The sequence below is a fragment of the Oncorhynchus tshawytscha genome, linkage group LG33, assembly GCF_018296145.1.
Source record: "Oncorhynchus tshawytscha isolate Ot180627B linkage group LG33, Otsh_v2.0, whole genome shotgun sequence".
Taxonomy (NCBI): Eukaryota; Metazoa; Chordata; class Actinopteri; order Salmoniformes; family Salmonidae; genus Oncorhynchus; species Oncorhynchus tshawytscha.
This window is the reverse complement of record NC_056461.1, coordinates 48863249-48878374: the sequence shown is the minus strand read 5'-3', so window position 1 is coordinate 48878374 and position 15126 is coordinate 48863249. Positions and strand designations below refer to the sequence as shown.

General features: G+C 41.7%; 1 protein-coding gene across 1 annotated transcript in view; it reads left to right on the top strand.

The window, feature by feature from the left end:
* The first annotated feature begins 3653 nt into the window (after positions 1–3653).
* The window catches only part of paxbp1 (PAX3 and PAX7 binding protein 1), a 51110-nt gene continuing 39637 nt past the window's right edge, over positions 3654–15126 (top strand). The window contains exons 1-4 of the mRNA XM_042311245.1: positions 3654–4055; positions 4441–4563; positions 11459–11671; positions 14372–14602. Of these exons, the coding sequence (XP_042167179.1) occupies positions 3791–4055; positions 4441–4563; positions 11459–11671; positions 14372–14602 (832 nt within the window). The 5' untranslated portion in view covers positions 3654–3790. The remainder of the gene's footprint in view (positions 4056–4440; positions 4564–11458; positions 11672–14371; positions 14603–15126) is intronic.

The following is a 15126-nucleotide window of genomic DNA, read 5'->3' as shown; positions in this document are numbered from 1 at the left end:
TGTGTCAGGGGAGAAGCTCCAGGTGGTATCTGATGCTACTGAGCCAGATGTCTGTGTGTCAGGGGAGAAGCTCCAGGTGGTATCTGATGCTACTGAGCCAGATGTCTATGTGTCAGGGGAGAAGCTCCAGGTGGTATCTGATGCTACTGAGCCAGATGTCTATGTGTCAGGGGAGAAGCTCCAGGTGGTATCTGATGCTACTGAGCCAGATGTCTATGTGTCAGGGAGAAGCTCCAGGTGGTATCTGATGCTACTGAGCCAGATGTCTATGTGTCAGGGGAGAAGCTCCAGGTGGTATCTGATGCTACTGAGCCAGATGTCTATGTGTCAGGGGAGAAGCTCCAGGTGGTATCTGATGCTACTGAGCCAGATGTCTATGTGTCAGGGAGAAGCTCCAGGTGGTATCTGATGCTACTGAGCCAGATGTCTATGTGTCAGGGGAGAAGCTCCAGGTGGTATCTGATGCTACTGAGCCAGATGTCTATGTGTCAGGGGAGAAGCTCCAGGTGGTATCTGATGCTACTGAGCCAGATGTCTATGTGTCAGGGGAGAAGCTCCAGGTGGTATCTGATTTTAAGTCCCTTGGCATCATACTTGATTCCAACCTCTCTTTTAAAAAGCAGGTGAAAAAGGTCATTCAAATAACCAAATTCAACCTAGCTAATTTCTGATTTATATGAAATTGTTTGACTACAGAGGTAGCAAAACTGTACTTCAAACCTATGATACTCCCCCACTTAACATACTGCTTGACTAGTTAGGCCCAAGCTTGCTGTACAACATTAAGACCTATTCAGTCTGTCTACAAACAGGCTCTCAAAGTGCTTGACAGGAAGCCCAATAGCCATCATCACTGTTACATCCTCAGGAAGCATGAGCTCCTGAGTTGGGAAAATCTTGTGCAATACACCAATTCATGTCTTGTATTCAACATCCTGAATGGCCTGGCTCCCCCTCCTCTCAGTACTTTTGTTAAACAGAAAACCCAAACTTGTGGCAGCAGATCCACAAGGTCTGCCATGAGAGGTGACTGTATAGTTCCCTTAAGGAAAAGCACCTTTAGTAAATCCGCTTTCTCTGAGAGCTTCCCATGTCTGGAATACACTGCCACCAGACACACATAACTGCACCACCTATCACACTTTCACAAAAAACATGAAGACATGGCTAAAGGTCAATCAGATTTGTGATCATAATCCCTAGCTGTGTGTTGCTGCTTTCCATGTTGTCTGTTGTCTGTAGCTTGTGAGGTGTGGAAACACTTTGTTGCTTTTATGGGTTTTGTCTTGTTGCTTTTTGTGCCATGTTGCTCTGTCTGCATGCTATGTCTTGCTTGTCCTATCAATCAATCAATCAATCAAATGTATTTATAAAGCCCTTCTTACATCAGCTGATGTCACAAAGTGCTGTACAGAAACCCAGCATAAAACCCTAAACAGCAAGCAATGCAGGTGTAGAAGCACAGTGGCTAGGAAAAACTCCCTAGAAAGGCTGGAACCTAGGAAGAAACCTAGAGAGGAACCAGACTATGAGGAGTGGCCAGTCCTCTTCTGGCTGTGCCGGGTGGAGAGTATAACAGAACATGGCCAAGATGTTCAAATGTTCATAGATGACCAGCAGGGTCAAATAATAATAATCACAGTGGTTGTCGAGGGTGCAACCGGTCAGCAGCGCCCCAGGAGTAAATGTCAGTTGGCTTTTCATAGCCGATCATTCAGAGTATCTCTACCGCTCCTGCTGTCTTTAGAGAGTTAAAAACAGCAGGTCTGGGACAGGTAGCACGTCCGGTGAACAGGTCAGGGTTCCATAGCCGCAGGCAGAACAGTTGAAACTGGAGCAGCAGCATGGCCAGGTGGACTGGGGACAGCAAGGAGTCATCAGGCCAAGTAGTCCTGAGGCATGGTCCTAGGGCTCCTGAGGCATGGTCCTAGGGCTCCTGAGGCATGGTCCTCTGTTGCTCTGTGTGTGCTCACTGCTCATTGATTGTCTGTATTGTAATTGTTTTTAATAACCTGCCCAGGGACTGCGGTTGAAAATTAGCCGGCTGGCTAAAACCAGGACTTTTACTGAAACGTTAATTAATGTGCACTGTCCCTGTAAAAATAAAAAATAAACTCAAATTCTACTATTATTCTGAATTGTGAAAAACTGAGTTTAAATGTATTTGGCTAAGGTGTATGTAAACTTCCAACTTCAACTGTATATGCCCCCTTTATTTATCCTACTTTTCTGACTTGGTGTACAGGGAAAATACTGTAAGAGCAGCCCATGTTCTGCATTCTGTCACTGTACATTCCAAAAGTGCTGAACACATAGTGATATTGACTATGTCCGTCTTAGCTCGCTCATTAATGTCTTAATATAAATGACAGATTGGCTCTTATCCGCTCATCATTACCTTATGCCATAGTTTGTACATCTCAAATATCAGTAGAAACCAAATCTATTGAAGCCAGTCAGCCATGTTAGCTATGCTTTTCCTAAAGGCAGTAAATGAGGCTGAATGAACTGTTTCGCTGCCCGACCAGGCTCCGCTGATATCCAGGTGTAGAAGTGGTAAAATGTTGGGACTGCTGTTAGGACAGCTTTATGTAGGCCCTACCAGTTTGTGGGCACCGTTTGACACCATTATAGTGCAATTAATGTATTGTTTAGTGTTGTATAGTGGCTTTGCTAAAATCGCCACTGCTTATATGAAGTAGTTGTAAAATGTGGCGCAGTATCTCAGTGGTAGAGGCGTCACTACAGACACCCTAGTCCGAATCCAGGCTGGCCCAGCGTCGTCTGGGTTTGGCCGGGGTAGGCCGTCATTGTACATAAGTATTTGTTCTTAACTGACCTTCCTAGTTAAACAAAGGTTAAGTAAACAAAATGTAAATCCCCTACGGAAAAAGTAATTGTGGAAAAACGATTGGAACCATTTACGGGTGGTACTCATGCCACGTTCAAAAGAACTGGGAACTAAAAAAAAAAAACTAAAAAACAACGAGCTCCGATTTGGGAAAAATCGATTTGAAGGATCATCTAACTCGAATTCCAACTTGGGAATTCTGACCTATTTCTAGAGCTCCGACCTGAAGATCACTGACGTCAGGATTTTACCTGTATTTCTTTCGACTTCCCAGTTGTTCTGAATGCGGCATCAATAGAGCTCGCCGGCTTGTAGTCCTAAAACACGGAACTTAGTTACCTCTGGTTCGTTAAGCGCCATCCCTACGGGAAACATTTATGTGGAAAGAATGAGGTTTCGGAATAAATGGCGAAAGAAAGATCTGAGGAGATCTGTATACGTTTTGTTTTATGAGATAAGAGCATTCTGTTAACATTACATTCATGAAATATGAAGCCTTTGCTTTTATTTTATAATATAATTCACAAAAAAAGTGACGTTAGCTGATAAATGTATTAAATTCAAATGGTTTTTATTGGCATGGGACACAAAGCAAGTGATTATCTTACTGAACAAAACGTATATAAGATATCCTAAACCTGTTTTACCACAGACCTTTTTTTTTTTATCGGCGTTTATTTATTTTTTAAACTAAAACCTTAATTTCCCCAATAGGCATTGTCCATGGTGCAGTTAGTGCCTACAAAAAACGCCATTCCTATTTCTCGCTTTTCTGTAATTATTTGATAGAATAAAAATAAGGGCACTTCCGTTGGCTAAAAACAAAATGGCTGCCTTCCGCTGCAGAGCATATTTTACCCGCTTCGTAGCATTTTAATTAATATGCTGTCGTGTGTTTACCCGTATATAGCTTAATTTGTTTCGGGATAAGTAGCAAACATGTTTAAAAAAGCAAAGAGATCTAATTTAAGACGGAGAAATGAGTCGGACGAGGACGAGAAAGAAGAAAGTCAGCCGCCATGCGGGCCTTTCGCCGAGGATATCCCGGTGCTCGATGCCGCCAACGCAGACACCTTGTCCGGGGTTAACGTGGACCTGCACCACGGCAACGGGTTTCAGTCAAAGGCCGTAAAGAAGGAAAAGAAAACTCGGGATGTAGGGGGACCCCCGAAAGCCAGTTTGCTGAGCTTTGACGACGACGAAGGTAAAGTTGACGTTAGTTTAGCACGAACTGATTACCGGTAACGTGAGTTAGTTAATCTAACTAGTTAGTTCACTTTCACTAGCTAACTAACTGGTTAACTGTTTCAGCGGATATTTATCTACCTAACGTTAATAAAGTGGCCTCTTGATTCAATACTGTGATTCCCGAGCTGACCTATTGGAAGTGTTGACAATTTGACATTGTCAAAGTTTCTACCTTATGCTAGTTGGCCAACAAGTTAACTAATGTCAGTCACAGTAATAGCTAGCAGATTCAAGGTTGTAAACAACATAAGTTAACTAGTTAACAGCCATTGGTTGCATCCAATCTATTCCCGAATGATTGTTTCGTCGTTTACGCGGAGGTGATCTCATCTTTCTCTCAGACGAGGCCGAGGTGTTCAGAGTAAAGAAATCCAACCACAGCAAGAAGATCGTGAAGCAACTGAAGAAAGAATACAAGGAGGATCTGGAGAAGGTGTGCTATGTTAAACAAGAGCCCAACACCGGTAAGACATCACACCTGTGTGTGGTGTGTGTGTGTGTGTGTGTGTGTGTGTGTGTGTGTGTGTGCGTGTGTGCGTGCACGCCCATCGTATGTGGTTGCTCATCTTGTGTGTGTGTGTGTGTGTGTGTGCGTGCGTGTGTGTGTTAGGGATATAACATTCACCAATACACACCAGTCCCCTGTTCAAATCTAGCATGTATCTGTCAGGAAATCGACTCAACATTTTTTGTTGTTGCTTAAATGTATTACCTTTTATAATGTCTGAAAATACCTGCGGTTTATTAGTTGTGTATATAGGCCATATGCATGGTATACCTCATCCAACGAAATGTTTACTTTTTAAAAAATAAAATAAATATTCATTTAACAAAGCAAGTCAGTTAAGAACAAATTCTTATTTACAATGACGGCCTACAGTGGGTTAACTGCCTTGTTCAGGGGTAGAGCTTGGGGATTTGATCCAGCAACCTTTCGGTTACAAGCCCAACGCACTAACCACTACGCTACCTGCCGCACCCAGGTTCCTTCTGGACAATTCAACAATAAGAATACCAACACAGAGCAAATGGCAGTAGAAAAACAAACATTTTAGTATAATACAGGAAGGCACAATTCATGGTCCAATATTTACACGTGTATTAGGGAAGGGGGGGGATGGGGCAACTGTATACATTGAACAGTATAATGAGAGTCTGCTAGCAGCCGTTGTGATGTTTGTGTGTACCTATTACCGCCACACCGGTGGTCACTGGTCATAAAGGCAGTCAAATTCCACATGACTATTTAGTCTCGGTAATTAGGCTTCTCCAAGCTCTGATGCTGCTGCTGCCAGTCAAGTGGCGCAGCCGTCTAAGACGCTGCATCTCAGTGTAAGAGGTGCCACTACGGCCCGAATCCAGGCCTGAATCACAGCCGGCCCGTGATTGGGAGTCCCATACCGTGGCGCACAATTGGCCTAGCATCGTCCGGGTTTGGCCGTCATTGTAAATAAGAATTTGTTCTTAACTGACTTGCTTTGTTAATAAACTGACTTGTCTAGTAAAAATAAATCAAATAAAATGAGTAGCCTACCAAACTTACTAACTGCCTGGTACTCGGCACTCTATTGTTCCTCTAATCACTCTGACATCAATGCAAATTAATTTTAAAATCTAGTCAAACACTTCATGTTGGTTGCGCAACATTTCTATAGGCTATGAAATTGCGTAAGAAAACAGAATGATGGCCTCTATTAAAAAGGAGGTTTGCATCAGATTTCTATAGGCTGTACATGTGTATTTCTCAACTTTACTAGTATTAAGCACATTGCTTGTTTTTAGAACAGGAGTATAGCCAACCTGGCTGCCATGAAAATAAACCATGGGGAAAAGCGTCCCCTATTTAAGTGCATAGATGACATGTATATTTCCCCGCTGCCTCTGATTCGATACAGTGCCTGATAATGGTCCATTCTAAATCAAAACTACTGTCACACATATTATTTAGTATATGAAAAGACCAGATATAATCAAGAATAGTCTGATGGGTGACAATATTAGCCCATCACTTGTGAATGATGCCCAGCATAGGAAACAATGCCTTTTTTTAGAGACTAGTTCGAATCATAGTCTCACACCTCATGTAGCCTGGTCCATAGTCCTATATGTTTTAATTAGGTTAGTATCACACCTCATGTAGTCTAGTCCATAGTCCTATAAGGTTAGTATCACACCTCATGTAGCCTAGTCCATAGTCCTATATGTTTTAATAAGGTTAGTATCACACCTCATGTAGTCTAGTCCATAGTCCTATAAGGTTAGTATCACACCTCATGTAGTCTAGTCCATAGTCCTATAAGGTTAGTCTCACACCTCATGTAGCCTAGTCCAGTCCTATAAGGTTAGTATCACACCTCATGTAGCCTATAGTCCTATATGTTTTAATTAGGTTAGTATCACACCTCATGTAGTCTAGTCCATAGTCCTATAAGGTTAGTATCACACCTCATGTAGCCTATAGTCCTATATGTTTTAATTAGGTTAGTATCACACCTCATGTAGTCTAGTCCATAGTCCTATAAGGTTAGTATCACACCTCATGTAGCCTATAGTCCTATATGTTTTAATTAGGTTAGTATCACACCTCATGTAGTCTAGTATATAGTCCTATATGTTTTAATTAGGTTAGTATCACACCTCATATAGTCTAGCCCATAGTCCTATATGTTTTAATTAGGTTAGTATCACACCTCATGTAGCCTAGTCCATAGTCCTATAAGGTTAGTATCACACCTCATATAGTCTAGTCCATAGTCCTATAAGGTTAGTATCACACCTCATTTTATAGTCCTATAAGGTTAGTATCACACCTCATATAGTCTAGTCCATAGTCCTATAAGGTTAGTATCACACCTCATGTAGTCTAGTCCATAGTCCTATAAGGTTAGTATCACACCTCTTATAGTCTAGTCCATAGTCCTATATGTTTTAATAAGGTTAGTATCACACCTCATATAGTCTAGCCCATAGTCCTATATGTTTTAATAAGGTTAGTATCACACCTCATGTAGTCTAGTCCATAGTCCTATAAGGTTAGTATCACACCTCATGTTTTAATAAGGTTAGTATCACACCTCATATAGTCTAGCCCATAGTCCTATATGTTTTAATAAGGTTAGTATCACACCTCATGTAGTCTAGTCCATAGTCCTATAAGGTTAGTATCACACCTCATGTTTTAGTCCTATAAGGTTAGTATCACACCTCATGTAGTCTAGCCTATAGTCCTATATGTTTTAATAAGGTTAGTATCACACCTCATGTAGTCTAGCCCATAGTCCTATAAGGTTAGTATCACACCTCATGTAGTCTAGTCCATAGTCCTATATGTTTTAATAAGGTTAGTATCACACCTCATGTAGTCTAGTCCATAGTCCTATATGTTTTAATAAGGTTAGTATCACACCTCATGTAGTCTAGTCCATAGTCCTATAAGGTTAGTATCACACCTCATGTAGCCTATAGTCCTATATGTTTTAATAAGGTTAGTATCACACCTCATGTAGTCTAGTCCATAGTCCTATATGTTTTAATAAGGTTAGTATCACACCTCATGTAGTCTAGCCCATAGTCCTATAAGGTTATTATCACACCTCATGTAGCCTATAGTCCTATATGTTTTAATAAGGTTAGTATCACACCTCATGTAGTCTAGCCCATAGTCCTATAAGGTTATTATCACACCTCATGTAGCCTAGTCCATAGTCCTATATGTTTTAATTAGGTTAGTATCACACCTCATGTAGTCTAGCCCATAGTCCTATAAGGTTAGTATCACACCTCATGTAGCCTATAGTCCTATATGTTTTAATTAGGTTAGTATCACACCTCATGTAGTCTAGCCCATAGTCCTATATGTTTTAATAAGGTTAGTATCACACCTCATGTAGTCTAGCCCATAGTCCTATATGTTTTAATAAGGTTAGTATCACACCTCATGTAGTCTAGTCCATAGTCCTATAAGGTTAGTATCACACCTCATGTAGCCTATAGTCCTATATGTTTTAATAAGGTTAGTATCACACCTCATGTAGTCTAGCCCATAGTCCTATATGTTTTAATAAGGTTAGTATCACACCTCATGTAGTCTAGTCCATAGTCCTATATGTTTTAATAAGGTTTATCACACCTCATGTAAGCCCATAGTCCTATAAGGTTAGTATCACACCTCATGTAGTCTAGTCCATAGTCCTATAAGGTTAGTATCACACCTCATGTAGTCTAGTCCATAGTCCTATATGTTTTAATAAGGTTAGTATCACACCTCATGTAGTCTAGTCCATAGTCCTATAAGGTTAGTATCACACCTCATGTAGTCTAGTCCATAGTCCTATAAGGTTAGTATCACACCTCATGTAGTCTAGTCCATAGTCCTATAAGGTTAGTATCACACCTCATATGTTTTAATAAGGTTAGTATCACACCTCATGTAGTCTAGCCCATAGTCCTATAAGGTTAGTTTTAGTCCATAGTCCTATAAGGTTAGTATCACACCTCATGTAGTCTAGTCCATAGTCCTATATGTTTTAATAAGGTTAGTATCACACCTCATGTAGTCTAGCCCATAGTCCTATAAGGTTATTATCACACCTCATGTAGCCTATAGTCCTATATGTTTTAATAAGGTTAGTATCACACCTCATGTAGTCTAGCCCATAGTCCTATAAGGTTAGTATCACACCTCATGTAGTCTAGTCCATAGTCCTATATGTTTTAATAAGGTTAGTATCACACCTCATGTAGTCTAGTCCATAGTCCTATATGTTTTAATAAGGTTAGTATCACACCTCATGTAGTCTAGCCCATAGTCCTATATGTTTTAATAAGGTTAGTATCACACCTCATGTAGCCTATAGTCCTATATGTTTTAATAAGGTTAGTATCACACCTCATGTAGTCTAGTCCATAGTCCTATAAGGTTAGTATCACACCTCATGTAGTCTAGCCCATAGTCCTATATGTTTTAATAAGGTTAGTATCACACCTCATGTAGTCTAGCCCATAGTCCTATATGTTTTAATAAGGTTAGTATCACACCTCATGTAGCCTATAGTCCTATATGTTTTAATAAGGTTAGTATCACACCTCATGTAGTCTAGTCCATAGTCCTATAAGGTTAGTATCACACCTCATGTAGTCTAGCCCATAGTCCTATATGTTTTAATTAGGTTAGTATCACACCTCATGTAGTCTAGCCCATAGTCCTATATGTTTTAATTAGGTTAGTATCACACCTCATGTAGTCTAGTCCATAGTCCTATAAGGTTAGTATCACACCTCATGTAGTCTAGTCCATAGTCCTATAAGGTTAGTATCACACCTCATGTAGTCTAGCCCATAGTCCTATATGTTTTAATTAGGTTAGTATCACACCTCATGTAGTCTAGTCCATAGTCCTATAAGGTTAGTATCACACCTCATGTAGTCTAGTCCATAGTCCTATAAGGTTAGTATCACACCTCATGTAGTCTAGCCCATAGTCCTATATGTTTTAATTAGGTTAGTATCACACCTCATGTAGTCTAGCCCATAGTCCTATATGTTTTAATTAGGTTAGTATCACACCTCATGTAGTCTAGTCCATAGTCCTATAAGGTTAGTATCACACCTCATGTAGTCTAGTCCATAGTCCTATAAGGTTAGTATCACACCTCATGTAGTCTAGTCCATAGTCCTATAAGGTTAGTATCACACCTCATGTAGTCTAGTCCATAGTCCTATAAGGTTAGTATCACACCTCATGTAGTCTAGCCCATAGTCCTATATGTTTTAATAAGGTTAGTATCACACCTCATGTAGTCTAGTCCATAGTCCTATATGTTTTAATAAGGTTAGTATCACACCTCATGTAGTCTAGCCTATAGTCCTATAAGGTTAGTGTCACACCTCATGTAGTCTAGCCTATAGTCCTATATGTTTTAATAAGGTTAGTATCACACCTCATGTAGTCTAGCCCATAGTCCTATAGGTTAGTATCACACCTCATGTAGCCTATAGTCCTATATGTTTTAATAAGGTTAGTATCACACCTCATGTAGTCTAGCCTATAGTCCTATAAGGTTAGTATCACACCTCATGTAGTCTAGTCCATAGTCCTATAAGGTTAGTATCACACCTCATGTAGTCTAGCCTATAGTCCTATATGTTTTAATAAGGTTAGTATCACACCTCATGTAGTCTATAGTCCTATATGTTTTAATAAGGTTAGTATCACACCTCATGTAGTCTAGTCCATAGTCCTATAAGGTTAGTATCACACCTCATGTAGTCTAGCCTATAGTCCTATATGTTTTAATAAGGTTAGTATCACACCTCATGTAGTCTATAGTCCTATATGTTTTAATAAGGTTAGTATCACACCTCATGTAGTCTAGCCCATAGTCCTATATGTTTTAATAAGGTTAGTATCACACCTCATGTAGTCTAGTCCATAGTCCTATAAGGTTAGTATCACACCTCATGTAGTCTAGCCCATAGTCCTATAAGGTTAGTATCACACCTCATGTAGTCTAGTCCATAGTCCTATATGTTTTAATAAGGTTAGTATCACACCTCATGTACCCTAGTCCATAGTTTTAATAAGGTTAGTATCACACCTCATGTAGTCTAGCCCATAGTCCCATAAGTTAGTATCACACCTCATGTGTTTTAATAAGGTTAGTATCACACCTCATATAGTCTAGCCCATAGTCCTATAAGGTTAGTATCACACCTCATGTAGTCTAGTCCATAGTCCTATAAGGTTAGTATCACACCTCATATAGTCTAGCCCATAGTCCTATATGTTTTAATAAGGTTAGTATCACACCTCATATAGTCTAGCCCATAGTCCTATATGTTTTAATAAGGTTAGTATCACACCTCATGTAGTCTAGTCCATAGTCCTATAAGGTTATTACACAAGTGGTCAAATCATTTCTTAAAATGGAGCATGATGAGTTTCTGCCTTTTCGCTCTGTAGGGCAATATGTTTTAATTAGGTTTGTATCACAACTAACGTGGCCAAATAACCTTAAAATGGAGCACATGAATCCGCTTTACAAGTGGTGTAGAGTCTAACTGGCATATATATACATATACATATACATATATAAGCAACGTGTGAGTTTCAACATTTGGAGAAGATAATTCTCACCATTCAAATGCACCTTTTTAATAAAGCATCACATACTACAAGAGTAGTATGCCAGTTACGCATGCACTCCGTCAAATCATTGAGAATTTTATTAATTTGTATTTTATTCAGCTTTGTTCAATTGTCTTTATTCATACTATAAAATAATGCCACAGAATTATAAGCAAATCTGTGTGTTAACATGCTGTGTGTGCCCCCCCCTCCCTCCCTCTCTCCCTCTCCAGACGTGTGGCCCCAGCCCCTGGCCTCCATTAAAGAGGAGCCTGCCAGCAGGGCAGGCAGTGAGCAAGGAGAGGAGGAGATGGAAGTGGACAGTACTGATGAACAGGAGCCTAAGACACAAAGCCAGAGCCTCGCCTCCAAGACTCCCACAACAACTGCAGCCGGAGCCTTCTCAAACACCAGCACCTTGTCCACGCTCAGCACCCTGCGTCCAGGTAATGGAGACGGTTTCCTGAATGACACTCTGTTCGCTTTGAGCTCTGGATCGACAGGTGACTGCAGTCTGTCAACAGTTGTAATAGTCTGAGGCAAAGACGAGCCTTACCCAAACACCAGGACCCGAGGTGATGGTGGAGATTTCCCAAATTAAACCCTGGTCCCTCTATAAGGGGGGGATACCTAGTCAGTTCTACAACTGAATGGCTTCAACTGAAATGTGTCTATCGCATTTACCCCTCTGAATCAGAGAGGTGCGTGAGGGGGGGCTGCCTTAATCGACACCCACGGCGCCCAGGGAACAGTGGGTTAACCTGTTGCGTCGAGCCATCCCGGATCCGGGATCGTGAATACAGCCTCAAGCTCATTACCATAACGCAACGTTAACTATTCATGAAAATTGCAAATGAAATGAAATTAATATGCTAGCTCTCAAGCTTAGTCTTTTGTTAACAACACTGTCATCTCAGATTTTCAAAATATGCTTCTCAACCATTGCAAAATAAGCATTTGTGTAACAGCTAGCGCAGCTAGCGTAGCATTTAGCGTTAGCATCAGTAGACAACATTTTTACAAAAACCAGAAAATCATTCAAATAAAATCATTACCTTTGAAGAACTTCAGATGTTTTCAATGAGGAGACTCTCAGTTAGATAGCAAATGCTCAGTTTTTCCTGAAAGATGATTTGTTTAGGAGAAATTGCTCCGTTTGGTGCGTCACGTTTGGCTACCAAATAAAAACGAAAATTCAGTCTTCAAAACGCCAAACTTTTTTCCAAATTAACTCCATAATATCGACAAACATGGCAAACGTTGTTTAGAACCAATCCTCAAGGTGTTTTTCACATCTTTTCAATGATATATCGTTCGTGGAAGTGTGCTTTCCCCTCTGAATCCCAGGAGAAAATGCCTGCGGCTGAAGATTACGCACCAATTTACACAAAGGACACCGGGCGGACCCGTGGTAAATGTAGTCTCTTATGGCCAATCTTCCAATGATATGCCTACAAATACGTCACAATGCTGCAGACACCTGCAGACACCTTGGAGAAACGATAGGAAGGGCAGGCTCATTCCCGGTGCATTCACAGCCATATAAGGAGACAATAGAAAACAGAGCTTCGAAAATTCTGCCCATTTCCTGGTTAAAGTATCATCTTGGTTTCGCCTGTAGCATGAGTTCTGTGGCACTCACAGATAATATCTTTGCAGTTTTGGAAACTTAGTGTTTTCTTTCCAAAGCTGCCAATTATATGCATAGTCGAGCATCTTTTCGTGACAAAATATTGCGCTTAAAACGGGCACATTTTTTTAATCCATAAATTAAAAGAGCGCCCCCTATATCCAAGAAGTTAACTGCCTTGTTCTCAGGGTCAGAACGACAGATTTTTACCTTGTCGGCTCGGGGATTCGATCCAGCGACTTTTCGGTTACTGGCCCAACACTCTAACCACTAGGCTACCTGCCACCTCTACACTCTAACCACTAGGCTTCCTGCCGCCCCTCCACTCTAACCACTAGGCTACCTGCCGCCCCTCCACTCTAACCACTAGGCTACCTGCCGCTCCTCCACTCTAACCACTAGGCTACCTGCCTCCTCTACACTCTAACCACTAGGCTACCTACCTCCTCTACAATCTAACCACTAGGCTACCTGCCGCCTCTACACTCTAACCACTAGGCTACCTGCCTCCCCTCCACTTTAACCACTAGGCTACCCGCCTCCCCTCCACTCTAACCACTAGGCTACCCGGCGATAGTGGTGCACCCTCAGGCTACCTGGCGATAGTGGTGCACCCTCGGGCTACCTGGCGATAGTGGTGCACCCTCAGGCTACCCGGCGATAGTGGTGCACCCTCAGGCTACCTGCGATAGTGGTGCACCCCAGGCTACCTGGCCCCTCCAGTAACCACTCAGGCTACCCGGCGATAGTGGTGCACCACAGGCTACCTGGCGATAGTGGTGCACCCTCAGGCTACCTGGCGATAGTGGTGCACCCTCGGGCTACATTAACGTGTTCAGGTAGAGACGTGTTTCTCAACCTTAGAGGCTGACACATTGTGGCACGTGTTTCTTTAAAAAAAAAAATTATTATAATTCATTTTACCGACACAAAAAGATCCCACCCTGTGGAACATCATCTGTCTGCGTTTATTATAATTGTACCGAAATGTCCTGTTACCATCACAGTTGTCGTGATATGCATAAAAACTATGGATGGAATATATATATATATATATATTAATGAAAAAACTGCTCCTTGCTAGGCAGAAGACGGCAAACTCAATCAAACATTGAAAAAAAACGACCTAGTTTGTGTGGGAACAGAATGATGTAACTAGCCCCAAAAAAGGGGTTTTAGCCTTTTTGGGTTAATTAGCCTTTTTTGGGTTAATTCAAACAACTTCTATATGTGGCCTTTTGGATTGGAAATAAATAAATCTGTTCCCAAAATGCTCTTTTGTGACCCCCCGCCAATGAGGATGGTGAAGTAGACATTCTACCTACCAATGACAAAATATCTACCCGCATTCCGTTGGGTGTTAATGTCCCAACCTGGTAAAAACCCCACTGCCATCACGTCAACTCCTTGTCTCAACATGTTTGCCATGACGATAAGTGACGAACGAGCAGCTGACACGATGCTAGAAATCTTCACCTTTTTAATCTTACTGACCTCTGACCTCTGTCCTGTCCAGGTGAGATCCCGGACGCTGCCTTCATCCACGCGGCAAGGAAGCGTCGTCAGATGGCGAGGGAGCTAGGCGGCGACGCCCCCCTGGTGGAGACGGACACGCCCAAGAAGCGTCTGGTCCGAGAGGAGGAAGAGGAGGGAGACGGGAGCGACGACGAAGACGAAGACGAGAAGAGGATCAGCTTCAGTGGAGTCAAGAACAAGAGCCAGAGGACCAGGATAGCAGAGGAGATCGGTTAGTTACATTTACACTGAGTATATCAAACATTAGGACAGCTTACCAATATCGAGTGGCACCTCTCCTTGTGCCCCCCACAACAACCTCATTTTGTCAGGGACATGGACTCTACAAGGTGTTGAAAGCGTTCCACAGGGATGCTGGGCCCATGTTGATTCCAATGCTTCCCACAGATGTGTGAAGTTGACTGGATGTCCTTTGGGTGGTGGACTATTCTTGAAAAAAAACACAAAAAAAACAGTAAACTGTAAAGCGTGAACCCAGCAGCGTTGCAGTTCTTGACACACTCAAACCGGTACCCCTGGCACCAACTACCATACCCCTTTTGAGGGCACTTAAATAGTTTGTCTTGCCAATTCACCCTCTGAATGGCACAGAGTCACAATCCATGTCTCGGTTGTCACTGATTTGAAGTGGATTTAACAAGTGACATCAATAAAGGAACACAGCTTTCCCCTGGTCAGTCTGTCATGGAAAGAGCAGGTGTTCCTAATGTTTTGTACACTCAGTGTATACTACTA